The sequence below is a fragment of the Pezoporus wallicus genome, unplaced genomic scaffold, assembly GCF_028554395.1.
Source record: "Pezoporus wallicus isolate ANWC-B61680 ecotype Strahan unplaced genomic scaffold, APGP_CSIRO_Pwel_v1 contig_8188, whole genome shotgun sequence".
NCBI lineage: Eukaryota > Metazoa > Chordata > Aves > Psittaciformes > Psittacidae > Pezoporus > Pezoporus wallicus.
In genome coordinates, this window is record NW_026640104.1 from 2,826,320 (window position 1) to 2,850,710 (window position 24,391).

At 43.8% G+C, this 24,391-nt stretch overlaps 1 protein-coding gene across 2 annotated transcripts; it reads left to right on the forward strand.

The window, feature by feature from the left end:
• Nucleotides 1–690: 690 nt before the first annotated feature.
• Nucleotides 691–21,860, forward strand: RGS10 (regulator of G protein signaling 10). Of its 2 annotated transcripts, none has more exons than XM_057417368.1 (5): nucleotides 691–833; nucleotides 7,043–7,161; nucleotides 8,608–8,694; nucleotides 14,896–15,039; nucleotides 18,611–21,860. In XM_057417368.1, the coding sequence occupies exons 1-5, from the start codon at nucleotides 785–787 to the stop codon at nucleotides 18,755–18,757; spliced, it is 546 nt and encodes a 181-aa protein (XP_057273351.1). In that variant the 5' UTR covers nucleotides 691–784; the 3' UTR covers nucleotides 18,758–21,860. The 2 variants fall into 2 exon arrangements, with proteins under 2 accessions (XP_057273351.1, XP_057273352.1); XM_057417369.1 differs by lacking the exon at nucleotides 691–833 and adding an exon at nucleotides 1,709–1,808.
• Nucleotides 21,861–24,391: the final 2,531 nt, after the last annotated feature.

Genomic DNA, 24,391 nt, shown 5'->3' on the forward strand with positions numbered 1-24,391 from the left:
CTGGTTTGGGTTGGAAGGGACCTTAAAGCTCATCCAATTCCAACCCCTGCCACGAGCAGGGACACCTTCCACTAGGGCAGCTTGCTCCAAGCCCCTGTGTCCAACCTGGCCTTGAACACTGCCAGGGATGGGGCAGCCACAGCTTCTCTGGGCACCCTGTGCCAGCGCCTCAGCACCCTCACAGGGAAGAGCTCCTGCCTAAGAGCTCATCTCAGTCTCCCCTCTGCCAGGTTAAAGCCATTCCCCTTGGCCTGTCCCTACAGGTCCTTGTCCAAAGCCCCTCTCCAGGTTTCCTGCAGCCCCTTTAGGCACTGGAGCTGCTCTCAGGTCTCCCCTTCAGGAGCCTTCTCTTCTCCAGGCTGCCCCAGCCCAGCTCTCTCAGCCTGGCTCCAGAGCAGGGGCGGACATGGGTGAACCGAGATAAGGCTGCTGTTCAAGCGCAGGGGCAGGGGATCCGTGGGGACGGCTGGCAGCGGTGCCGCTCCCACAGGCACTGCAGACAGCGAGACCCCCCCGCTGCCACGTCTCGCTGGCGCTCCGGGTGCCTCCCGCTACCGTGTAAACGGCGCTGCCCCGCTCAGCCCGGGGCGCGGCGCGGAGGAGCCCAGCTCCATCTCCAAGCCCGGCCGCTGCCTTCCCACCAGCCCCCGGAGCTGCTCCCCCTCACGGCGGCGGGGCCCGGGGCGGGACGGGGCGGTGCGGGACCCGCCCGGCGGGGAGCGGGGAAGGCGCGGCCGCCCCCCCTCCGGCTCCGGGCAGCGCGGGGCCGCGCGGCCGCCCCGAGATGTTCAACAGGGCCGTGAGCCGGCTCAGCAGGAAGCGGCCGCCCTCAGGTAACGGGGATGGGGCCGTCGGAGCAGCGGTGAGGGCTGGAAAAGCGCGGGCGAGCCCGGTCCCGCCGCGGGTCTCCCGCCCTTTCTCACTGAGGGGAGCCGGGCGAGCCCAGCCCCTCAGCGCGGCGGGGGCCGCTCCTCTGCTGGGGCCGCTCCGGCTCTGAGGTACCCGCGGGCGGCGGGGCTGGGACCCAGCCTGCGGAGAGGGTCCCCTCATGGGTCCCCTCGCTTCTTGCGGTGCCGGGGGTCACGGTGTGAGGGGGACCGGCCACGCCGGGGAAGGAAGCGCAGCTCTTCCCGCCCCGGCCGCTGCGCGGAAGAGGGAACTGGAGCCTGCTCGGGCTCATTATGCCTCATCAGCCGCGGTTTAATTGCGAGCTGCTGCCTGCCGCTGCTCGTGTTGGCGAGGCAACATCAGAGCGTGGTTGTTGGAGCTCTGGATTGACGTTGGGAGAGTTTGCCTTTGGAGGGAGCGTCTTCAGCTGGAGTGGGAGTTACTGAGGAGCGATAAACGCGGGGCTGCACGGTTCGCGCTGCTGACAGGCGTTCTAACGCGTTCGTGCTGTTACAGGGCACCTCTGGTGCGGTGTCTATTCAAAACGGTTATTGTTTTATCGCTAACCGACGTAGAAGTCACAAACTCGGAATCCCAGTAAATAAGACATTTTATAAAGCACGATCAGAAGTTACAGTCTTCCTAAGAAGAGTCAAGTGTGTGTGTCTGGAGTTGGGTTTGATTTTGGGGGGTGATGTCTGGTGAACGCTTCCAGAGATGCTACAAAAGCGGAACGTCCCTTCGGTTTCCTTCCCCATAGTTAAAAGTGGAATCCAGTGCCCATCTGTTGTCGGAGACAGGCAGAAGAGGATGTTGAGGCTCGTGCTTTGGGCAGCCCTTGTATAGGGCTGAAACTCAGCTGCTCCTAGGAAAGAATTGGTGTGTGAGGACTCATCCAGTGGCGTTCGGATACATGGAAAGTAAGGGAATTTTCCCTTTTCAGCTGCTTACTGATGAAGCTTCCCACTGTTTCATAACCTTGGGTTTATTAATTCCAGACTGGTGATCGTTGCTGGATGGGCATTGCGGTGGTTTCTAGGGAAAACAAGGTATTCAGAGTACTTCTAAGGTAATAAGAAAGGTTTGTGGCTCACAGGTGACAAAGGGGGAAACGCAGGCGGTGTGATCAGTTCTTCAGGAAGAAATTGAGAAGGCTTTGTTTAACATCATATATTAATGCTTAAATATAGAATAAGGAGTACATTCATTACATGGTGCTTTTGTCATTTCTGCTGTTTGTGTGCTGGTTGTCTTTAGTTAAGGAGCTCATAGAGAAAGTGCATGTGCAGGTAGCAGAGGCATCGAGGTGAGGGATGCACTGTGTTGAAGGGTGTGAGTCTGTGCTGTGTGATACGGAGCCACACAGCCTGATCTATCAGCAGTTTGGGAATGGCAGCAGCTTGGGAAGCTGTTGTAGTGTGTAGTCCCTCTGGAAGGCGGACAGTCAGCATGTGGAACTCAATTAGCTGTGCCTTAATCTCTGAATGTCTGATGGGTTTCCACATTTTTGTACTTGTTGAAAGCAAGAGCCAGAAGTGAGGTTTGACCTCCAAAGTTGTGTGTTTTGGTGTTGATGTTTTCTGTGGTTTCAGTCCAAGTTCCTGCGTAGAGAATGCAAGTGTTTGTCGTTTTTGACACCAGACTTCAGCTGATAATTACAGTGTTATTAGTGCTGCACTTACAGTCACATTGGCACTGGTGAGGCTTCACCCCAAATCCTGTGTTCAGCTCTGGGCCCTTCATTACAAGAGGGACATTGAGGTGCTGGAGTGGGGCCAGAGAAGGGCAATGGAGCTGGTGCAGGGCCTGGAGCACAAGTGTGATGGGGAACAGCTGAGGGACCTGGGGGGTTCAGTCTGGAGGAGAGAAGGCTCAGGGGGACCTTAGCACTCTCTGCAACTGCCTGACAGGAGGATGGAGAGAGGTGAGAGTCGGTCTCTGCTCCCAGATAACAGGCAATGGGAGCACAGGGAATGGCCTCAAGCTGCACCAGGGTAGGTTTAGACTGGATATCAGAAACAGTGCCTTCCCCAGAGAGTAGTCAGGCTTAGGAATAGGCTGCCCAGGGCAGTGGTGGAGTCACTGTCCCTGGAAGTGTTCACACACCATGTAGATGAGGTCCTCAGTGGCATGGGTTAGTGGTGGCCTTGGCAGTGCTGGGGAATGGTTGGACTTGATGATCTTAAAGCTCTTTTCCAACTGAGTTGATTCTATGGTCTATTGCTTGAAAAGAGCCTTCATCTGCAGTCTGATGCAGAACTGTTGTGTGATGGGAGAAGGCAGCTTCTATATGATTCTTCTCTATGCTCCAGCTAATGCAACTACCTACTTGTTGTCTTAATGTAGGCTTCTCCTCTAAAGTAATAGTGCTGCTAATGTAAGGACTTAATCATTTACTGTGCATGTAGAAGCATCTGGCCACCACACATCATGTAAGAGCTGCGTTGCACTCGTACACTCAGTGTGAAGTTTGCTTCAAGCAGAGGCTCTGCAGCCGCGCTCTCGTGCTGCATGGTGCTTGCTTTGTTGTCTTTCCCTGCCCCTTGGTTTCTAACCTGTATAAAAGACAGCAGGAAGTGTAGTTACCATATTCATCATCTGTTCTACAGTCTATGTGTTACTCTTACAGAAATATTGGTGGAAGATCTGCCATTTTATAATTCCCTTTTTTGATGCTCAAAATGATCTCTCATTTTTCCATATCAGCACATGCTGCCTTCCTCATTTAAATAATCATACTAATGTGCACATTTGGGTTATTAAACATCAGTATTGCGTGTATTAAGTAACTGTCACTAGGTGATTTTAACAGGAGGAAGTTATCTTTATAAATAGCACACAGAGATAAATAGCTTTCAGGAGGGTCGTTCATGTAATTACATTTACTGCAGCATTGCCTTTGAAAATAAATTGTTTCAGACTTTCATTAAATTCTGCCTCAGTGGAAGTATCATTTTTAAGGTAATTTAGTACCGTGTTATAGGATCTGCGATTGGGAGTTGGTTCTGGAATCATGTGTGGGGAAAACCTCCTCCCTATCTTCTGAGCTCTTAAAATAGAAATCACACTTCAGATCTGCTAAATGATTCCAGCATGTGGAGTGGGAAGTTATGCTCCTAACTGGGGGCCATTTTTGTATCAGAATATTTTTCTCTGATGGCATATTTAATGGGTTGTAATAAAAATATGCAGCAGTTTTAATATCCTCATAAAGTTTCAGGGTGTTTCCTACTGTCATGTGTCATGTGCAGCTTATTTACATGTGTGCTGAAGTTTTATGGAGGTTGCAAAGGAACAATGAGCATGGGGATTAACGGTACTTGGCCTGGCAGGAGGGAGCCTGCGTAGCTCTGGTCCATGGTGGTACCAGCCAGGTGATGTTCCCAGCAGGCTCTTTGGGGACTGCTCAGGACAAGAGCTGTGCTGCACTAGCTCTGGGTCTGCCCTGTATTGCATTGGCTCATTGAAACACATGCTTTTTCAGAGTAATCATTAATGTCCACTTCAAGTTTGGCTGGAAAAGAAACACTAGAAACAAAATCTCCCATATCGTATCTAAATCCTGTATTAAATAGGGGAATGGCCTGGTTCTTCAGGCCATGAGCAGCTCTACATACAGAGCTGCCATTCTGCTTGCAGGTGAATGATCATAACAAGAGATTGAAGCTCCTCAGAGGTAACTGTGTTCTGTTCCAGTGTACTTGGCTATTCCCACTGAAATCTCACAGGTTTTATGGAGATTAGATGCCCAGGCTCAGGTTCCTAAAATAAATTTGCAAGTGATAATCAAGAACCACATCCTGTTGCATGAGGGAGAGGAAAACTGAGGCACAGTTAACTCGCTGTGCTCTTGTGTTAATGTATGAAGTATGCAGTAGTGGGCTCAGACAGTCCTCAGGTTCCGACTCTTGGCCTTTACCAGACTGTGTTTCTTATACAGATCTTATACTTGCTTATACAGAGATTATATATATGTACATATACAGAGCTTATACGTGCTGCTTTGGAGGCCAGTCTGTCACAGTCCTTACCCAAAGGGGTAAGCTCTTGGATTCTGAGAGGTTTTGTGCAGGCACAGGGTCATGCATTCACTGTGTAAGAAATTTCAGGTTAGTGCTGTATCTGCATTACATAGTGAGAGCAGGGCAGGCAGAGGAGGGACAGGATCTACATTTGCTTGATTATTTTAGGTGCTGTCCTTTCTTATAGAGCTGTATTTACTTAGGGCATCAGTGTACATCACTCAGCATTAGGCAATGGGTATGAAATCCACAGCTCCAGAAAGTTTACCTCTTTTCCAGCTCTATAATTTCTCCTGTATAGAAACCTTAACTTCTCTCAAGGGAGAAGAGGAGATGTTAATTCATTTCCAACAGTGGCCATCTCACTGTTAGAAAAACAAATAGACTCTACAGGTCTCTACTAACCAAAACTCAGCAGGCTTTGCTGTCGTGCCAGTGTGTTGTAGGGCTTTAACCTTAGCGTTTCTCATTCTAGTGACCAGCTGAAAAGGGTGTCTGATAGTATAAGTCTGCATAGATAATGTTTGAGATACTTGCTGGCTGAAGTTCAGTTTCATGAGGGAGGAAGGGTTTTTAACAGAACTTAAGCAGAAGTTACGAAAATCCCCCAATAAGTTGGTAGGGAAGAATGAATGTATTGTAGAATCCCAGGCAGGTTTGTGTTGGAAGGGACCTTAAAACTCATCCACGGGCAGGGACACCTTCCACTAGAGCAGCTTGCTCCAAGCCCCTGTGTCCAACCTGCCCTTGAACACTGCCAGGGATGGGGCAGCCACAGCTTCTCTGGGCGCCCCATGCCAGCGCCTCAGCACCCTCCCAGGGAAGAGCTTCTGCCTAAGAGCTCATCTCAGTCTCCCCTCTGGCAGGTTAAAGCCATTCCCCTTGGCCTGTCCCTACAGGCCCTTGTCCAAAGCCCCTCTCCAGGTTTCCTGCAGCCCCTTTAGGCACTGGAGCTGCTCTCAGGTCTCCCCTTCAGGAGCCTTCTCTTCTCCAGGCTGCCCCAGCCCAGCTCTCTCAGCCTGGCTCCAGAGCAGAGCTGCTCCAGCCCTCGCAGCATCTCCGTGGCCTCCTCTGAACTCACTCCAACAGCTCCACATCCCTCTTGTGTTGGGAGGACGCAGGACTGCAGGGGAGGGTCTCACAAAAACAGCAGAGTTCTATATTTGTTATAACAATAAATAGAATTTTTGTTGATTACAGAAGGAACTTTTTGCACCTTTCCAGTGTGCACTGACCTGATGTGGAGCTCTTAGCCTGACTGTCCATGACCTGCACTCCCTGAGCATTTCATGAGTGAGAGGAAAGGAAGCCGCATACCTTATGTCTGTTCTAGGGTTTATCAGATAAGAGGTAAAATTCCTGGAGTTTTCCCAAATAACAGGTTTTGTGATGGGTAGCCAGCATACCTTTTTTTTTTGCATCACCAGCCTTGGATGCAGCATAATTCAACCAAAAACTCTAGGTTTATCCCTTCTGTCCTGTGTGTGAGAAACCTGGCTGGCAGGTAAGGTGTGGGCATAGTCCTTAAAAAAGCAGTGTTTCAGTGGACTTGAAAACAAGGAAACATAAAACTCACCCAGATGCTACTTGCCCAGTAACAGGTCAACTCAGCTGGACTGAGGCTCTCCTGCCATCTTTCCTCCCTTTAGACTGGGTTAACATACTGCACTTGTTTTCCCACTAAACAAAGCATTACTTTTCTTTCTTTCTTTGCCTTTTCCCGACCTCCAGTGATGATCCTTTTCTTCAGAATACATTTCATGTGTGTGACTGCCCAGGATTTGCTTTATAGAAGCCAAAGGCATTGACAGTGCCAGGACAAAAGAAGCAAATGGTCCTTTTACCATGCAGGCTGCGGTCACTGTGTTCTGCGAGCAAGAAAAAATGCTTGAACTCCTATAAACCAGTGACAGCACCTACTTACATGCTCATGAGTTATAACACTGCAAGGCATTTCTGCCTCCTTACAAGCAAAGCAGAATTCAAGTATGTGTGTGTTTAATTTCAGGTTTATGGTGTTTCTTTTAAGAGAGCAGCTGTAATCCAGGAGTGCAAAGGGCAGTGGGGGAGACATGTATGTGACATTCATCACTTCTAACTAAAATGGCTTTTTTTCCCCATTTTCTTCCCAGAGATAAATGACAGCGAGGGGCACCCAAGCAGCAGCCACCAAACCTTGAAAGGAACCTCAAAATGGGCTACATCACTGGAGAGCCTCCTCGAAGATCCAGAAGGAGTGAAACGATTTAGGGTGGCTGTATTAACTATGGATATTTAAATAAACTGAAATTAGGATTTAAAGCTGAATTAAGTCTCAGGGTAAATGGTGCCACTGCTGTAAGCACATAGGTGTGCATCCTTCCAGATAAGTAGCTTGAGCAGATGGGCAGAGTTGGAGCTGTGGCACTCGCGGGGCTCCTAAGGTAGTGCCTTTTGCCCACTGCTACTGCAGCTTGCTCTCCTAAGGCAATGGATGATTTTTGGTTGCATCTTTCTAATTGGTTCTATCAGCTGTTACAAGGATTAACAAGTAACTGTTGGATAAACTACAGTCCTTGAGCCACCGATCCCTTTTGCCAAGCATTATTTATCACTGAGGGCTGTTCCTGCACTCTTTAGTTGCATACATTGTCCTTAAGCAATGAATTATCGCTAACAGCTCCTGAGCTTGGTAACTGTGTGGCTCTTACTCTGTGTTGCAGCAGCTGTACTGAAGAGAATTTCCTTCAAGTTTACTACAAAGTGTGGGTTGGTGCAGCTCTAAACACAGGCTTGAGGCTTAGTTGGGTGAGGGTGGTGAGTTGGTTTTTCAAGGCCTTCTTGCCATACTAGCTATAAGAATAGGAACTGCCTACTTCAGTATGGTTTTGCCACACCAAGAACTGATAAAATGCACTGGGATAAAATGTTTTACTGGCAGACTGGTTTGGAAAGTGATGTAAAATAGATGCACAAACCACTTGGATTTAGAATTCTTTAGGAAAAAAAGTAATATTGGTACTATTTAATTCTTGGCTTTACTTATTCTCTATTTTCTAACATTTGAAAGAAAAAACTGACGATCTCAGAGCTATAAACATTTCAATCATGTTTTATAAACAGAGTTAATACAAATTTTTTCTCCTAATTTTAAAACATGCCTCACTTCTGGAGAAATGTGCTTTGTTTAAGCACTGTCTAGAGAACACAAATACATCTTCTGCTTTAGTTTACTTAAATGAATTGCCAGTGTTGATTAGAAACACTTCTATTTGTAGTGATTTTACTCATTAAAAATCAGAAAGAGACTAGATGAGAGTCTCAAGTGATCTGTGACTCATTAAAATAGTTCGTTATATTCACCTGCTAATGAATTAATGTATTTTTGGATTTCCCTTTGAGTAATGACTATAAAAACACTCACGTTATTTCAGAGACTGAAGAAGCTCTTCTTGTTAGTTACTGGTGTGCTCTGAGGTTAAATATAGCTGCTCATTCTCCTGGAATGCACTTTCAGAGTGCTCAATAAGTTTGTTCATTTGTGCCTTGGTAGCGTGCGGATGCACTAATGCAGTGGTTCTGTTATACTATGCTATGGAAACTCATACCCTGGTAAAGCTAAGCCCGGGGTCTAGTTTTAATAGCTATAGTAGGAAGAGAGAAAAACAATTGAGAAATTGGATCCTAACTTTTGTTTGTTTGTTTTTCTCTTCCCTAGGAGTTTTTAAAGAAGGAATTTAGTGAAGAAAATGTTTTGTTCTGGTTAGCATGTGAAGAGTTTAAGAAAACACAGGGGAAAAAACAGGTATGTTTCCTAAGTAAGCTGTACTTGTCAACAACTTCCATAGCAGAGCTGAAGCTGTAACATTTCTGTTGCATAACGTGCTTCATGTGAGTGTGAATAAATAGATCTGAAGGAATTGCACTGAGATCGCAGTGGTGGGATTGTTTGGAAACAAAATGAAAACAAAATGCTGGAATTGTCATGTTTCCCATGTTATGAAAACTCTGAACTTTCTGTTGTTGCTTGGGAATAGCCGAAGGTTTCATTCAGGGATGTTGCATCATCTTGCTTGAAAATATAAAGATGTTTCATTCAAGACTTTTATTTAAAGCATAACAGCCACTACATGAAAATACACACCAGTAGAATGCTTTAGTGGAACGTAAAATCAGCAAAGTGTTTTACAATACCAACAGGAAAAGTTTTGCTTTATCAAGTTACAAAACAAAAGAAATTGAGGGCGCATTTAGGCTTTTTTTGTTTAAATATGTATTGAAATTAAATACAATTTAAATATGTATTCAAATTGATACCTGCAATCGATGTCTGCAGAGCATTTCATTTTCATGAAAGCTGTATTTTTGTAGTAGAAAATATTCTCTTGGAAATTCTTCAACAAGCCACCTCTAGTAAGTTTTTTCCACTGCTTAGATCTTGGTCTACATTGAGATCCATCAGGAGCACAGAATCCACTTTCATATTTAGGCTTTGGAGCCTACAGAGTCATCCTAAAATATACTGTGCTTGGTTTGCTTCTTTCTGAAACAGTTTTTTGTGATTTTTATTATTTTTGAGAAATTCCAAATTTATTTGACCTTTGAGATGAGGATTCTGTGAGAATGGAATGAACTAGTTTCGAAACTCCAACTGAGCATCACTGCCCTTGAGAGTCAGACTCCTAAATGCCATAAGCCCTTACTTTTAAAATCCCACCTTTATGCTTTTCGCATGTGTGCAGCTCTTGTTGCCAAAGGGAACATTTTAGAAGGCTACAGGTGCAAATGTACAGCCCCTTTTGCGCTCTTCTTGCCAAAATAAGTAGAGTACCATGAGGAGGTGAGGCTGGGAAGATACCACTTAAACCTGCTTCAAATGGACCATGCAGACTTTGTCTACCATCAGAACTGTCAGGGAATAGGAATCGGGCGGGAAGTGGGCTCCTGGGGGCATTATTCTTCCCTGTGAGGGTGCTGGCACAGGGTGCCCAGAGAAGCTGTGGCTGCCCCATCCCTGGCAGTGTTCAAGGCCAGGTTGGACACAGGGGCTTGGAGCAAGCTGCTCTAGTGGAAGGTGTCCCTGCCTGTGGCAGGGGGCTGGAACTGGATGAGCTTTAAGGTCCCTTCCAACACAAACCAATCTGGGATTCTATGGTTATAAAGTGCAGGCATACCTCTCTTAAGGTCAGTCAAATATTTTCAGCTGAAACTGTTTCCCAGTGCATTTTCCTGATTTTCAACAAAACATATTTTTGAGAGGGGGCTTTACTTTCTGTAAATATTCTCTATGTTGCACTGGAAAAGCATCCCCCTCACAACAATTTGCTTGTTTCAGTTGTGAATATTTTTTGGTATTGATAAATACATAAAAAATACAAAAATAATATTTTTTCAAGAAGAGGAACATATTCAGATTGACTGTACTCTTTGTAATGTTCAGCACTACTTCAGATTTGAGTTTTTAGTTGCTTCCCTTCCCTCTACAAATGCAGATAGGAAGAAGGCTTTGCATTATACAGGGCAGTTGTTTTTGCTTTGTAGGTTTTACAAGGGTCCTTGCCTTTTCTTGAGACCCCTTGGACAGGTATCAAACTGCATTTTAAAATGGAAATGAAAGTGGGAAGTCCTTCTTTAAGCTTCCCCAATTTGCAAAGGGATAACAGTCATATTTTCTCTTGCTGAATAATTTCCATCTTTTTAGCTATTTCAGGATTGCTCATGCAAGTACAGGAAATGGGAAAATGAAATATAGAGATAGTGGCCTAGTGATTCTTGAATGAATGGACAGAGACTTAACTAGGTTCCATTTAGCTCAATTATTCAGTACCCATCATTACACAGCGTGATCAATCTGGAGCCTAGAACTGCCAAAGCTATTGTAGTTGGTTACAATGAATGTGCTTTAGAATAGCACAGACTTACAGTAGGTTTTTATAGCTGCTTCTTATGAATGGCCTTGTTTAGATACTTTACAAAGCTAGAAAAAGCACTAAACCCAGAAATCTTTTCAGTGCTTATGATAGCACGAAGCATGAATTTGTCTTCTGAAAGTCTCTTGCAGAAATCAGTTTGTGTCTATCTGATGTGAGCAAGATATTCTAAAAGCATCTTTTTATTTGTTTTATAACCTGCTTCTCATTAAAGCTGGTTTACCACAGAAACTAGCTCATAGACACTTAGACTTTTGGTCAGATGAAGCTGAGTTCAATTTAACGCAGACTGAATGGCATTTTTTCCCCCTATTTTTAAAGTATAAAATAAACTTTTCAGTACTTGACATGAGAGTACAAGTGTGGGGGTTTTGTTGGTCGGTTTAAACTTGCACAAAGGTGGCTACCTGGCCAATGGATTACGTTCATAGTGCCTAGTGTTACTGTCATCCCTTCTGTGTCAGCCTGCAGCAGTGTTTGGTTTTGTGTAGACTGGTGTATCATTAAGTTGGTGGGCTCAGTAAATGTTCTGTCCTTCCCTCATGTCCTTTCTTGTCTTCACAGGTAGATGCAGGCTCTCTCTGCTCCTGCTTTCTGTTGGTTGCAAATTGTGTTAGTGCTGTTCTAAGGAAATATCTTGGGATTCTCCTCAAGATTTACTAAATTTGGTTCAGTCCTTACTCTAACCACAGTCACGCAGGCTCTGCCTAGAAGCTGACTTTATCGAGCCAACACAGGCAGATCTGATACAGATACATCTCTCTGTTCCTTTCCTCTTGAATGTGTGCCACTATACATCTGGACCTTGGGACCAAAGGGAGTGCTGGCAAGAAGAAGCCAGGCTCTTGACTGTTGTGTTGGCTCTAGACTAGTGGTGAGAACGCTTAGTCAGAAGGCAGAAATGGAGTTCAGACCAGACTACTCCATGAGTTTGTGTTTGTTTTCCTGTTTGGGTGAGCTAATGCAAAACTCATGTTCATTTCAGGAAGCAGGGCAGGTTTTCAGCATCTGCATCAGGGCAGCAAGCAAACTACATCACTGGTCTAGGCAGGTTTTGGATTCAGCCTATCTTCTTGCAGCAGGAAAGCACAAACTCCTCCCCTCAGCTCGAGACACATCTCTGTAGTTTAAAAGAAAGGATATTCCTTTAAAGTTGGAGTTAAAATAGAAATTTTAATGTTTAGTGAAGACTTGAGGAAGGAATTAGGTCAAGTCCACTTGTAGCAGTGAGCTCTGCTGCCACCCATATGGTCCTCATCTTGGGACACATTTAATTATTGAAATGGGAGTGGTGGGGCTAAGGGAATAAAATTGAGCTTTAAATGTTTTATTGGAGTTAGTCATACGCTGCTGCGTTTGTGACTGTTGATGAAACAAACAACATGTCCATTGTGCTACTTCCCAAGGTTTAAATGTTTCTTCTCTAGCAGTGGAGCTTTAAAAATAAATTACAGATTGTAATAAATGCTTCAAACAACAAGGAATCTTTACAGCTGTTGCTCAAACCCATCAAAATACCCATGTCAAGCTTTGGAGAGAACAATTTCAGAACAAACTATACCTATTCAAGAGTTTCTTCTGCCATTTCCCATGTGGAATGTGGCAATGGCTAAGCAAGACTGGGTAATGCTGCACAGCTGCTAACTGCTGGAGTCTGTACTGATGAGCATCTGGGACTTCCATTCACTTCATTTGGGAAGCGCACATGCTTCAGAGCTGAGTGTGACCTTAGGAAAGGAAGTGGGAAAGAAGATTGTATCCACTTGAAATAGCGAGGGGGATTTCTGTAGACAGAACTCTGTACTCCAAATGGGAATTTGGCACGGATGCTGGGGTGAGCACACAGATGTGAGTGAAAAGTGCCAGAAATCCTTTAATAACCACCTGTGAACAAGATCCCAGTTTAAGTGTTGTTTAAATTCCAGAGCAGAGTCCTGTGTGCTGGGGCATTAGTTTCAGGCTGACACAGAACAAAGAATGCCACGCACTGACTGGGACCATTGCTGTCTTTTCCGCCTGAACCTGGCTCTCCCTGAATGTCATTTGGGGGATGTATAAACATACTGGTTTATAACATATATAGCTGTAACTTTATTTAAAAACATAATTGCAGTTAAACTGAAACTACTGAAGCATAGACATAGCAGTTGTTCCATGGACAGCAGAACCTGTAATGTTTAGTTGTGCATTTCCGTATTTCCCCATTACTGTAAGGTCAGGTCCCCTGTGTCTCTCCAGCAACCCCCTGTCTCTACCAGAGCCCTTTCACTTCCTTTATCATTCTTCCCCACCAAATCCAGAGATCCTCCCCATTTCACCAACCTCCCACACAATTCTCTTGCTCCCCCCATGTTCTTTAAACTTCCTCACAGTACTTCTAGTTTCATGTTTCCCCTCAAGCCTTCCAGTACTCCTGTACAGTGCCCAGGTTGCTTCTGTGTTACTTGGGCAAGCAGCACTTTGTGTTGTGGCTGATGTGGAGCTATGTGTGCACGGATTAGGCAGCAGCTAAGTATATGTTGGCAGTTCAGGTAGAGTAGATAACTTTTGAAGATGCACTGCAGCTTTTCTTCTCCCTTTCCTTTCTCTCACCGCTCTTTTCAATTGAATCAGTAGGAGGTTAATTACTTCTCAGTCCTTTGCTCCCCTTCTTAGATACGATTGGAATTGGACAGCAGGTTCAAAAGTTATTTAGGTAGGGCTGACAGTCAGTATTGTGATAATAGGTAAAGGTACCTTTACTGTGTCTGCATCAAGGTATTAACTTTACCAGTTAAACTCAGTCCTATTGATTGGATTAACTGCCCATTTAGAACAGACACAGCTGACACAGTCCTTCCTGCTCTGTGACACTGGAACATCATCTTAAACACTTCATTGTGACCCAGTGCACTTGGCATATGATCTACCCATCAGCTGGATAATGTGTTTTGAAAAGGAATACTGGAAAATACATGTTCCCTTCAGCAGTGAGAGAGTTAACTCTTTAGGCCTTGGGAATTGTCAAACACTTGTAGCTTTTCTTCTAATTGTCCCCAAATGTTGATTCTCAGCTGTAAAACATGAAAGACATTCTGACTCCTTCATGGGCAAGGGCTTAAATGCTTCCTTCTTCAAGCCCACTTCCCATCAAAAACACAGCCCTTTAGCTGATGCTGGTGTGATGATGTAGCTGCTCATTAGATGTGCCATGGGGAATGACGATGAGTACCCATGGCTCAGGATTGTACAGTGCCTACTGCTGCATGGGGCTGGTTTTCAGTGTGCAGAATACAGATTGCAGCAGGGAGGCTTGGCTTTCTTCTCCCACACTGGCTTTCTTATCCAACCTGCTGGTCAAGAGTGAGCTTGCACTGAATTGCAGAGGATTGTGAGCACTCATTTACTGCTTTGAAGCTTAAAGATGCTAGGTTGGGTCAAAGTATTATCACTATTACTGATTTATGAAGAGAATGCTGAAATAAAGGCAAACACAAACAGCTTTGTGCAAGTCACACCTACCCTTATTTATCAGTTTTCAGAGGCTCTTGAGAGTCTTATCTTTACCGTTAACCAAGCTGTTGGGTTTCTTTAATCATGTAGTCGCTGTTGCATGTGAGCTACCCTGAAGTAAAAATGTAGTTACGAAAGAGCATGTAGTATGGCAGTTATCTAGCAGTAGCATGGATTATACACTAACTTTGTTTAGTTTTGCCTTGCAGTAAGTTTCCACATTGTTTTCTTCTGGGTTCCTTGAGCATGCTGATTATCTGTTAGTAAAAATAGTCTTCTAAATACTGAAGACAAGGCCAGCTCTTTCACCAAAGTGTTGAACGCTGATTGCTTCCACTCATGGCAGTGCAGGATTTTGGCCTGAGAGATGTTTTCCCTTCAGTACAAATGAATAGACACAAATAAGCTAATCTATGTCGTTTTGTTTTGTTACTTGCTCTCTCTTGTAATTCAGACTGTGTTTTGATTTTAGGATCTGAACCTCAAGAAGTGACTTGGAGCAGCCTTCAACAAAACATTAACAATATTTGTATGAGCATATTCCCCCAGCAAATAATTCTTTAAATAAATATGTCCTTTTGCAGATGCAGGAAAAGGCTAAAGAAATTTACATGACTTTCCTGTCCAGTAAAGCTTCTTCCCAGGTCAATGTTGAAGGGCAGTCCCGTCTGAGCGAGACCATTTTGGAGACACCTCATCCTCTCATGTTTCAGAAGCTCCAGGACCAGGTAAAGTTATTTTCTTCAGTTTCTTTTGGGTTTTGTCTGCTTTTAATGGACTCTGCTTTTTAACCGTAAGCTAGTGTTGGAAAGTTGGGAATCTGCCTACTGCTGCCTGTGGCATGGAATGAATAAGCACACATGGAGCTGGGTTGTTTCATACTGGGGATATTAGTGCAGCTGCTCCAAGGATGGATACACCATACCCAAGGTTTTTGGCTCCGTATAACTCTGACCGATTAGTTAAGAGTCTTGGCACAACCATTCTAAGGCAGTTCAGGACTTTCCTGGAAAATGGGATGAAGTTTTCTCCCAGATTCCTGTGCCAGTAGCTTGAGAATCACCCAGCTGACTATCTTTGTGCCTACGTTTTCCTGTGTATTCACTTGTGCTGAGTCATTGCTGATGTTTGTTTCCATAGTTGCCCCTGGTTTCCTTGAGAGCTCGAGATTCTTCACTTTGTTTTGGTATTTATATTGATATGAATATAATGCAATTTCCTAAAAAGCCTCTTCTGTAACATACAGAACTTAAAAGAGTTGTTGGTATCTGCTTTGCTTTTTCCTAAAGAGCTTGGGAGGTCTGGTACAAATTAAGTGGCATTTTGCAGGCGTGTCTTTTGGTGGTAAATTTTCTTGTTATTTAGCTTATTTTAATGCCTAAGTTAGGAAGTGAGTCACTCTTATCTGCAGCTTTCCAGCACTTGCAGTCTGTACTGCTTTTAATTTCTGTACCATCCTCAGGACTACCTGTATTTTCCATTTGGCTCTTTTGTAGAGAAGCAGCACTCTGATTTAAATAGTGTGTTCAACCCATTTCACATCAGGTATTGTGTATGTTAGCTGGTCACTGGCTCGGTCAGTGGAATTGGTCTGAGGAGCAAAGACTCTGCTGTCTTTCAAGCAGGTTCCAAGTCATTAGCAGTGGAAATGTCTGAAACTCAATTTCAATGTGAAGAAGCAAAGTTTTTCATGGATGAACTTCTGATTTGGGGGAAGGGAAAAAGAAAGTGCTGGTACATCTAAGCACTGCCCTTCAGCATGAGTGATTATGAAAGTGAAGTTGAAGAAGACCACTGGAGTTCAAATAAATGAGCATGCACATGAACAGCCAGAGATCAGTAATACCTGAACTGGAAACATGCTAGACCAGTGGTAGAGGAATCCCACTAGTGTAGGAAGGAAGTCTGTGAACTTCTAAAACCAAATGCAAAGCATCTATGTGTTGTTGCAGGTTTCCACTGCTTGAAGCTTCTGTTTATTGCTGGTAGGTAATAATAGTTCTGAAAGAGTTATAATCTTCCCTGGTTTTCAATCCTTATAAAGGTATGGAGAATGGTATAATTTGTTCTCTAAAGAACAGTGTTAACTGCTGCTGGCACTGTGTGTCTGAAGTATAAAGCAGGTCCAGAGACCTGCTGATTAAAATGGGTCTACTTGTTGGGTGTGTTTGTGGGATGTGCTGGTGGGATGGCCTTAAACAAGCAGCTTGCAGGCAGTTGTTCATCCTGAATGGTGTTAGAATGATTCATAGAAATCTGTAGATTTCAAAATATTTTTGAGTTTAAATGTTCCTGATCCACAGAGGTGATGAGAGGAGAGGAGGGAAAAAGAGAATTCTGCCTTTGCATGTGATTAAGAAATCTTTCTGTTCTGTGCATTTGGTTGACCAGACTCCTGCAGATTTGACCTTAGTGCTCTTTCTCTGTAGGAGATGCTATAAATGACACTAGGAAAAAGAGAGGTCTAAAATTAAGTTGTAGTTAGCCAATGGCAAGAGGTGTAACTTGACTTAACTGCATTGATTTGTGTCTACATCAAGAGGGTGTTTGGGGATTTGTAGTCTTCCAATATATAGCTTATAAAGCTAGATTTCCACTGTTTTAAACATGAATGTAACTATTAGAATATGTGAACAAACAGTGGTTAGTAAAATGCTTCATGTAATTTATTTTTCAGGAGGTTATTTCAGCAAATGCACAGATAAGAACAGTCAAGTTTTATGTGTCAGCCTTTACCTGTCCAGGTTCCTTGAGGACATGAAATGATAAAGCAGTTGCAGATTATGTTATCCTGGCAGTGTTCAAGGCCAGGTTGGACAGGGCTTGGAGCACCCTGCTCTAGTGGAAGGTGTCCCAGCCCATGGAGGGGATGGAACTGGATGAGCTTGAAGGTCCCTTCCAACCCAAACCATTCTAGGATTCTATGATTATCACTTCTTTTCCTCCTTACAGTTGTTTTACCCAGTTGTACTTTCAGTTAGAAATGAGGCCTGTAAAGGTAAAGCTCCAGTTATCCACACGTGGATTATCCACTCATGCAGGTCACAATTCAGAAACAAGTCTTGGAAATTTAGTTACTCTGAGTGCCATAAAATGTAATCAGTCACGAAGCATGACTCAGAGAGGCCCTGCCACTGAAATAATAGGCAGAGGATGATGTAGGCTTTGGTTTTCCCCAATTATAGTTTTGAGGTTTACTTTTTCCTTCCCCTCCGTTTCAAGACCAAGCAGAATATAGTCCTGACCTTGACACCTGAACAGATTCTCAGCTCCTCTCCCAAGCCCTTTTGTTTTCAGAGAACTCCAAATGAGTTCTAGGTTTTTGGTCTTTTTTTGTCTGAAATGGTTATAAATAGGATAGAAAACAGTTATATTGAGGGATGGGCTTAAACTCAAGCCCAGGAGAGAAAAGCTATACTCAGCACTGACTTCATGCTTCCATGCTGGCTGTGCACTGGCTATGAGAGGAAGGGCAGGTCTTGGCATAAATTTAATCCCTCACTAGCTTTAAGCCACATTTTATCTGACAAATTCCATCTGTACCAGATCAGCTCTTTGTGGCAGGTACCTGCAGCATTTCTGGTCTGGCCTGAGACCATTCCTGGCATTTGGTTGGGTAGTAGCCTAAAAGAGATGGGAAGATCAGCATAAGCTTAAGAACATGGATTAAACCAGTTGTTTCAGTCCTAGATTCAGTTTGCAGCTTCAGTATTTGTGTAAATTATTTAGAGGCTTTTCTTAATTATCCAGTGCTGTGCATGTATAATGAGCTATTCTGTAATGCTCAAGAGTAACTGCAGTCAGAAGGGTGCCTAAAAGGTACCTTTTGTTCTTCATCCCTCTGAATATCTTCCAACTGCCCTTCCAGAAGGAGACCCTCACTGGGTTTTGCTCCTGGTGGCTCTGCAGCCTTAAAGCTGCAGTGGAAGGGGACCAGGTAATGTCCTGACTTGTCCACTTGTGCAGTTATCTTATCATCAGCTGTAAAATCCTACCTAGTGACCTTGGCACGTGGCCTTCCACCTTCACTATAAGGTTTTCAAAGGTGGCTATTGTGAAAATCATAATCTGGTTCTTAAATTAATATGGATGCTATAGAAAAGAGTGACTGTAGAATCTACAGTATGGTTTGCTACATGCAGCCCCTTCTGAGTGATTGAAATGTGTTTTAATGTCATGCTTTGGAGTGGTGCTTTAGTACTAACACAACCAAAATACATTAGAATTCATATGTTGTCCTCATTTAAAATCTAGTTTTACTTAGGCCATTGTTTTTGTGTTTTTCCCCCCTCTTACCAGATATTCAATCTCATGAAATACGACAGCTACAGCCGCTTCTTGAAGTCAGACATATTCCTAAACCATAAGAAGTGTGAGGAGCAAGAGGAGAATTCACCAGAGGCTCAGACCGCAGCTAAAAGAGCGTCAAGAATTTACAACACATGATACGATGAATCCCTTCAGGAGGAGCAATACAATGACTAAATTACACTCAGGAACAGTCTAGGTTTATAGCAGTTGCATTTAGGGCTTGAAAAGCTCAAAACCTTCTTAGGAGATACTTACCTTCTTAATTGCTTGAACGACTAATTGTTTTTGCATGATAGCTAGTAACAAAGTGCTCATGGAAGGACTGTTTCCTACATAAAAGGCTGAGGTATTCCTCCATAGCATGAATTGCCTTTCATATTTCACAAGCTAAAATGCTTTCAGTTTTTGTATTTTCTTTTGTGAGGCTTCATAATTATGAGAAATGGGAAATAGGGTGCCTGGATTTCTATTTTTGCCTTGTAATTTTTATTTGTGACTGGGTTTTACATCCTGAATTGCTGGGAGAAGCTGCTGAGGAGTAAATTGCACGTTACTTTGTGGATGAGTCATTCGTAGCAAACTTAATTATGAAGGGACAGCATCTTTCAGGGTTAAGCTCAGTAGAATCCAATCCCTTCCTATGTAACTTTGTTTTTTCAAGGTGACCTGTTTTGCTTTGCCCTTATTGTTGAATCAAACACTTCTCTAGTAATGATTTCCTCAGTATTTGTGCAGTAGACAATCACCTTCTTCAGAGGATGGGATAACCTGTATCCCCTTAGGAACAAAAGCACTGATTTCAGCAAAGCTTGACCAGGGCACATCCTGCATGTCAGCATAACATCAGTGTCAGATGCCTGTATGGGGAAGCATCTGGTCCCTCCTATGTCTCCTGAACAGTCTTGCTCTGTGCAGCAAGAATACTTTGGCAAAGGACCAACCAACAAAGTCTGGCTTTGTTTTACTAAAATCTGCTAAAATCACCTTGCCTGATTTTGTTTGCCCCAGAGAATTATTTCAGGGTTTCCTAATGTAACTTTTGAGAGCTGCAATGGAACAGGAGCTTGACGTTGTGGTTTAGCCCTTTACACCAAGTTTGAGAGGAGTGGGAATTTATTTCTGCTCAAAGCAATCCAAGGTGAAATGGTGGTAAAGGAAGACGCTCCCAATGAGCCTTCCATGTTGTCCTGGGACTGTGTCAGAGCTGCAAAGCACATTTAGGCATACAATTTTTTATGTGTTCATATAGTTTTGAGTTAATTCACTGCAGTGTTGCAAGATTGCAGTTGAAGTTGGGAAAGCCCATTAGCTATGTGCTCTATTTGCAAGCTTTGCAGTGTGTAGTGTAGCTGTTTCACATTCTCTCATTATTTACTCAGTTACTTTTGCACTGCTTTCCTTGAACGTTAGTTGATGTGCCAGCTAATCTAAATGCCCAGTTAGCCTTTGATCATTTTATAGTTCTCTTTTTTGTCAGAAAGGCCAGGTTGGGGGTTGGAACTGAATGATCTTAAGGTCCTTTCCAACCCTAACTCTTCTATGATTCTATATGTTTTGTACGCTACGGTTGCTATCAAGGTTTTAAAATTTAAGTCTAGATTGTAATTTTTGAGGCTGCAAACTCACTTGGCAGACTTGATTATTTCTTTTAACTCTGAGTCACTCTTGCAAGTAACGTGTAAAGCAACTTGTTTCCATGGGCTCTTTCTTAGCTAGATGTTAAGAGTGGGATCAGGCGTTCTGATTCTTCCCTCAGAGCTAAATGGCCTGTGTGGTTTAGAAGATCAAAGAAGAGGTCAGTGCCTCCATATGCATGTTTTAAGGTATAATCCTTATGCACTTAATTTTCCCTTTGTGCTCTCAAAGGACTTAATGGTGAAGTCCTAATCTTCCTTCAGGCACTTTCAGTAGTAGTTGATCTCATCCTTAAGTTGTATTTTAATGCTTTGCTCTATAGGAATGAGGTAAACCCATGCATGAATCTTTTTGTTGGGATGGGGCTTAGGAAATGGGACCATCCAGTTCTGGACTTGCCAACTATTTGTAATCTCAGGATTACCTCTTTTGAAAATTCACTGTAATAACAAACTCTTAATGCCTGCCACAGCAGAGGATGGAACTTCTGATACCACTGAGTCCTTGGGAGTGGGCAGCTTAAAGACATTTAGGAGTTGGGATTTGTCTCTTCCCAGTAATTGCAGCAAAAGTCTTAGTAATACTGAAAAATGCAGGACGGGGACCTTCATGGGGAAAACCACAGAATGAGCTCTTACCACATTCATCACATGGATGCACAGTAGATTAATTTTTAATCATATTGATTTTAGAAATGCACGAGTAAGGGAGAAGAGTCTTTGACTATCATGTTTTAAAATAATAATAATAAAAACTAAACCCAGAAGCTGTAGGAACAATGGTGGGGCATTAAAGGGAGAAAATACTCATTTGTAACTGCTTATGAACACCATTTTCCTTGGCAACATGCTCCCTGTCAGGTACTGCCTTATTTGCTTGTTAAGAGCAACTGCCCCATAGTAGACACAAAGGTGCTTTACACTACTACTACTAACCAAAAGTTACTCAAATGGAAATGTATTTTTTGCAGCATCTCAGTGCTTGTGGTGTTTATTTCAATACCTCGATGTTTCTAATTCAATATACCTAAATCCACACAATTCTAATCTTTGAATTGCTCTTTTGCAAAGTTCACTACCCCATTGATGTGTCTTTGTAGTGTCTGGTTTTGGTTTGGTTTTTAGAAGAAAACTTGTGAGGTGCAGGAATCAAAGGGTTTTTCCTATTACCTGTATTATCCAGTGAAAGAGCAATCAAAGTAAAGCCATGCAAGATGTCTGTAGTTGCAGCATGTATATACGTGGAGAAGGTTATTTTGCTTCTGTTGATATTCTCACTGATCGAATTTACCTTATGAAATGACTTTTTCTGTACATGGCATAGAAAAAAATCACGCAAGGAAAGAACTGAGTTTCCAATAGGTAACTCATGCATTCCAGGAACGACCGCGAACATTGCATTGAACCTCAGACTGTGAGTGTGTACTCAGAGTTGCTTGACGTAGAGATTAAAGGTAGTATCTACTCCTGTTCGTAGAACTTACACTGAAGGTCTGAGCACAGAAAGCAAGCAAGAGAAATTTTGTGCCTGATTGCATGCCTTAAACTCTACTCTGTTGTGTGTTTCTCAGCTAAAAATTAAACTATCCTACAAATACACCAAATCTGTGCACTGGCAGTTGTTTTATGTTTGAACACAGTTTGGGACAAGATTGCTTCATATCCCAGTTATCCCATTTTCCGCTTTCAGTCCCTGTTAACACAGTTGCTCATATTCTGTCATAGTGTTTTTCTGTTGGAAGATGGGATGACACACAGTCGGTTTCACTTCTGAGCGAGCTGTTGTCAGAACAAATTGCAGAAAGTCACTTGAACAACAGAAGATGCTTCCTCGTACCTTCTTCATCTCCTCCCATTTCTTTTTTCCTGTGCATTTCTTCCACCGTGCCTGCTTCAAGTTGATACAGAGAAGGAGGGTTTGAAAAACTATAGTGAGGGAGAAAGAAAATGGTTTGAATATTCATGTTTGGATAACAGTTCAGGATGTGCTTATATTCTTACTGAAGATTCAGATTGGTTTCAAGTGGGCAGTGTTGGCATCTGAGCTAAAAACTAATTAGGTCACTGATGCAGAGAAAGGTCCCAGATCATTCTGTGATGCTATGGCTGTGGTTCAAAGCTGACCATGGATATATTCCCCCTTTTATAAATTGTTTATAACTTTTTTCATCCTAAACCAGCACAGCAAGAATGAGAGTCACCTCATTTTGCCAAACGTCTGTCCCTGACCCACCAGAACGATTGTTTATGTGACTGTGTTCATTTCCCCATCCCAGAGGCAGTCCCTCTTGTAAGTCTGACACAGCTTATGTCCGAGGGCTCTTTTGGCAGAGGCACAGCTAAAACCAAGCTGTGGGCCACCCTTTATCAAAGGCTCTGTGTGACCGTGCAATCGTGCCATGCGAGCAACTTCTTATGGCTCCAGTTGAGGAGCTGGGCTGTAATGAGGTGAAAGATGCTTTTCGTCAGCGCTGAATCGGTGTGACAGATCTATTTCAGTCGGGTTAGAAGCAGCCGGTGGGAAGGGGTTTGGGATGGGGGAGCGGGGAGAAACTGGGAAAGGCATTTTGCAGGATGTGGTTCTCTCCGGAGAAGCCAAGTGATTGCCAAATTTAATAGCACCCTCTCCTGGTTCTTGGCAGAACAACAGGGATGTGGATCTTGGAGTAAGGCTGCAAGTATGGAGAGGTCACGCACAACTGCTTGTTTCCTCAAATGCAATGGACTTGGTGAAGTTTCTGTGAGCAATAAAGGCAGCTAAGATAAAATACTATGCTAAAATGCTAAAAGGGCTCTGCTTTTCATTGAGGCAGGTGTTGCTTTAATCAAAACTCGAGGGGACCACTGTGCATAAGAAAACTGATCAAAGTTGCTTGGAAAGCTTGCAGCATAGAGCAGATGATGCTCTCAACTTCCTGAACATTCTTCATGCTGCGAAACACCAGAGCAGGGCCAGCAGTTATCCCTTCCCCCTCTACTGCTCCTGCCTTGGGCTCTGAATCGCTCAGAGACAGGACATTTCCTAAAGGAAGCAGTGACGAAGCTGAGCATCGTAACCCAGGCTCCAGCAACCGATGCTGTTACACTGTGTTTCTACCACAGTGTCCTATTGCTTTAGTTGTCAGGAAGTGACATGCCTGAAAGCCAAAAGCGTTGCCTGTCTGCATTCCCATGTTACTCTTTGGCCTTATAAAGCTTGTTTCGCTTCACATACACATGTAAATCAGTGTCACCCACTGCTCATGTGCAGGGCAAACACTGAAGCTGCCATCAGTGGCATGTCCTGAAGTGCATTCTCTTTGCCGTATGCATTTCAAGCAGAGTCTGGCAGTTTTGCTTCCTCACTGGAGCCTGGCTGCAGCAGCCCCTCAGGGTGTGCTTTCCCAAAGGAATCCAGGCTTGTCTGTGAGCTGTTCCGCCTGGACAGACCCAGGGGGAATCATGGTGGTCAGCAGGGCTCCAGCGGATCGAGGTGCCAGTGGGTGGTTCAGCAGGCAGGAGCAGAGCAGGAGCTGTATCAGCGCTAACAAATGTGGTTTCTGTGTTTATCAGGCCTGTCTCTGCTGCCTCCGGGACATGACGGCTCATGAGCCTTTGATTAGATAAGTTTGAAGTGTTTTTCCATGTCAACAATGAGAAGAGGTGGGAACTTGAAATATTTGAACAAGTTACACTAACAATTGCAGCACTAAAGGTCTCCCAGTGCTACAAGAAATATATTAACATGGAGGTAAGTTAAAACCTTGCGTTCTTTTTCAAGAGGAACAGCCTGACACAAATTGTTCTCAGTTCCTGTTCTGTTCCTATGTACTGCTTTGACCATTTTTCCACTTTGAATACTAGGTTTAGACATTCTTTCACTTCCACAGGACACACAACATAAAAATGTCCATTTTGCGGAGATGGATGCAGAGATGGACCTGACAGCAAAGAGGGTGGAGGACAAGCTTGATGCCCCTCTTTTAGCCTGCAAAGAGGCAAGGAATGATATGAAACCCCCAAAATGGAAGGACAAAAGGCAACACTGCTATGGGCATTGCTTGAGACTGAGTGCCTCAGTATCTGACCAAATCACAGGGGCAGCAAATCCCTCTCTCAGTGAAAGGGAGACCCATTCATGCACTGTTCTGTCGGC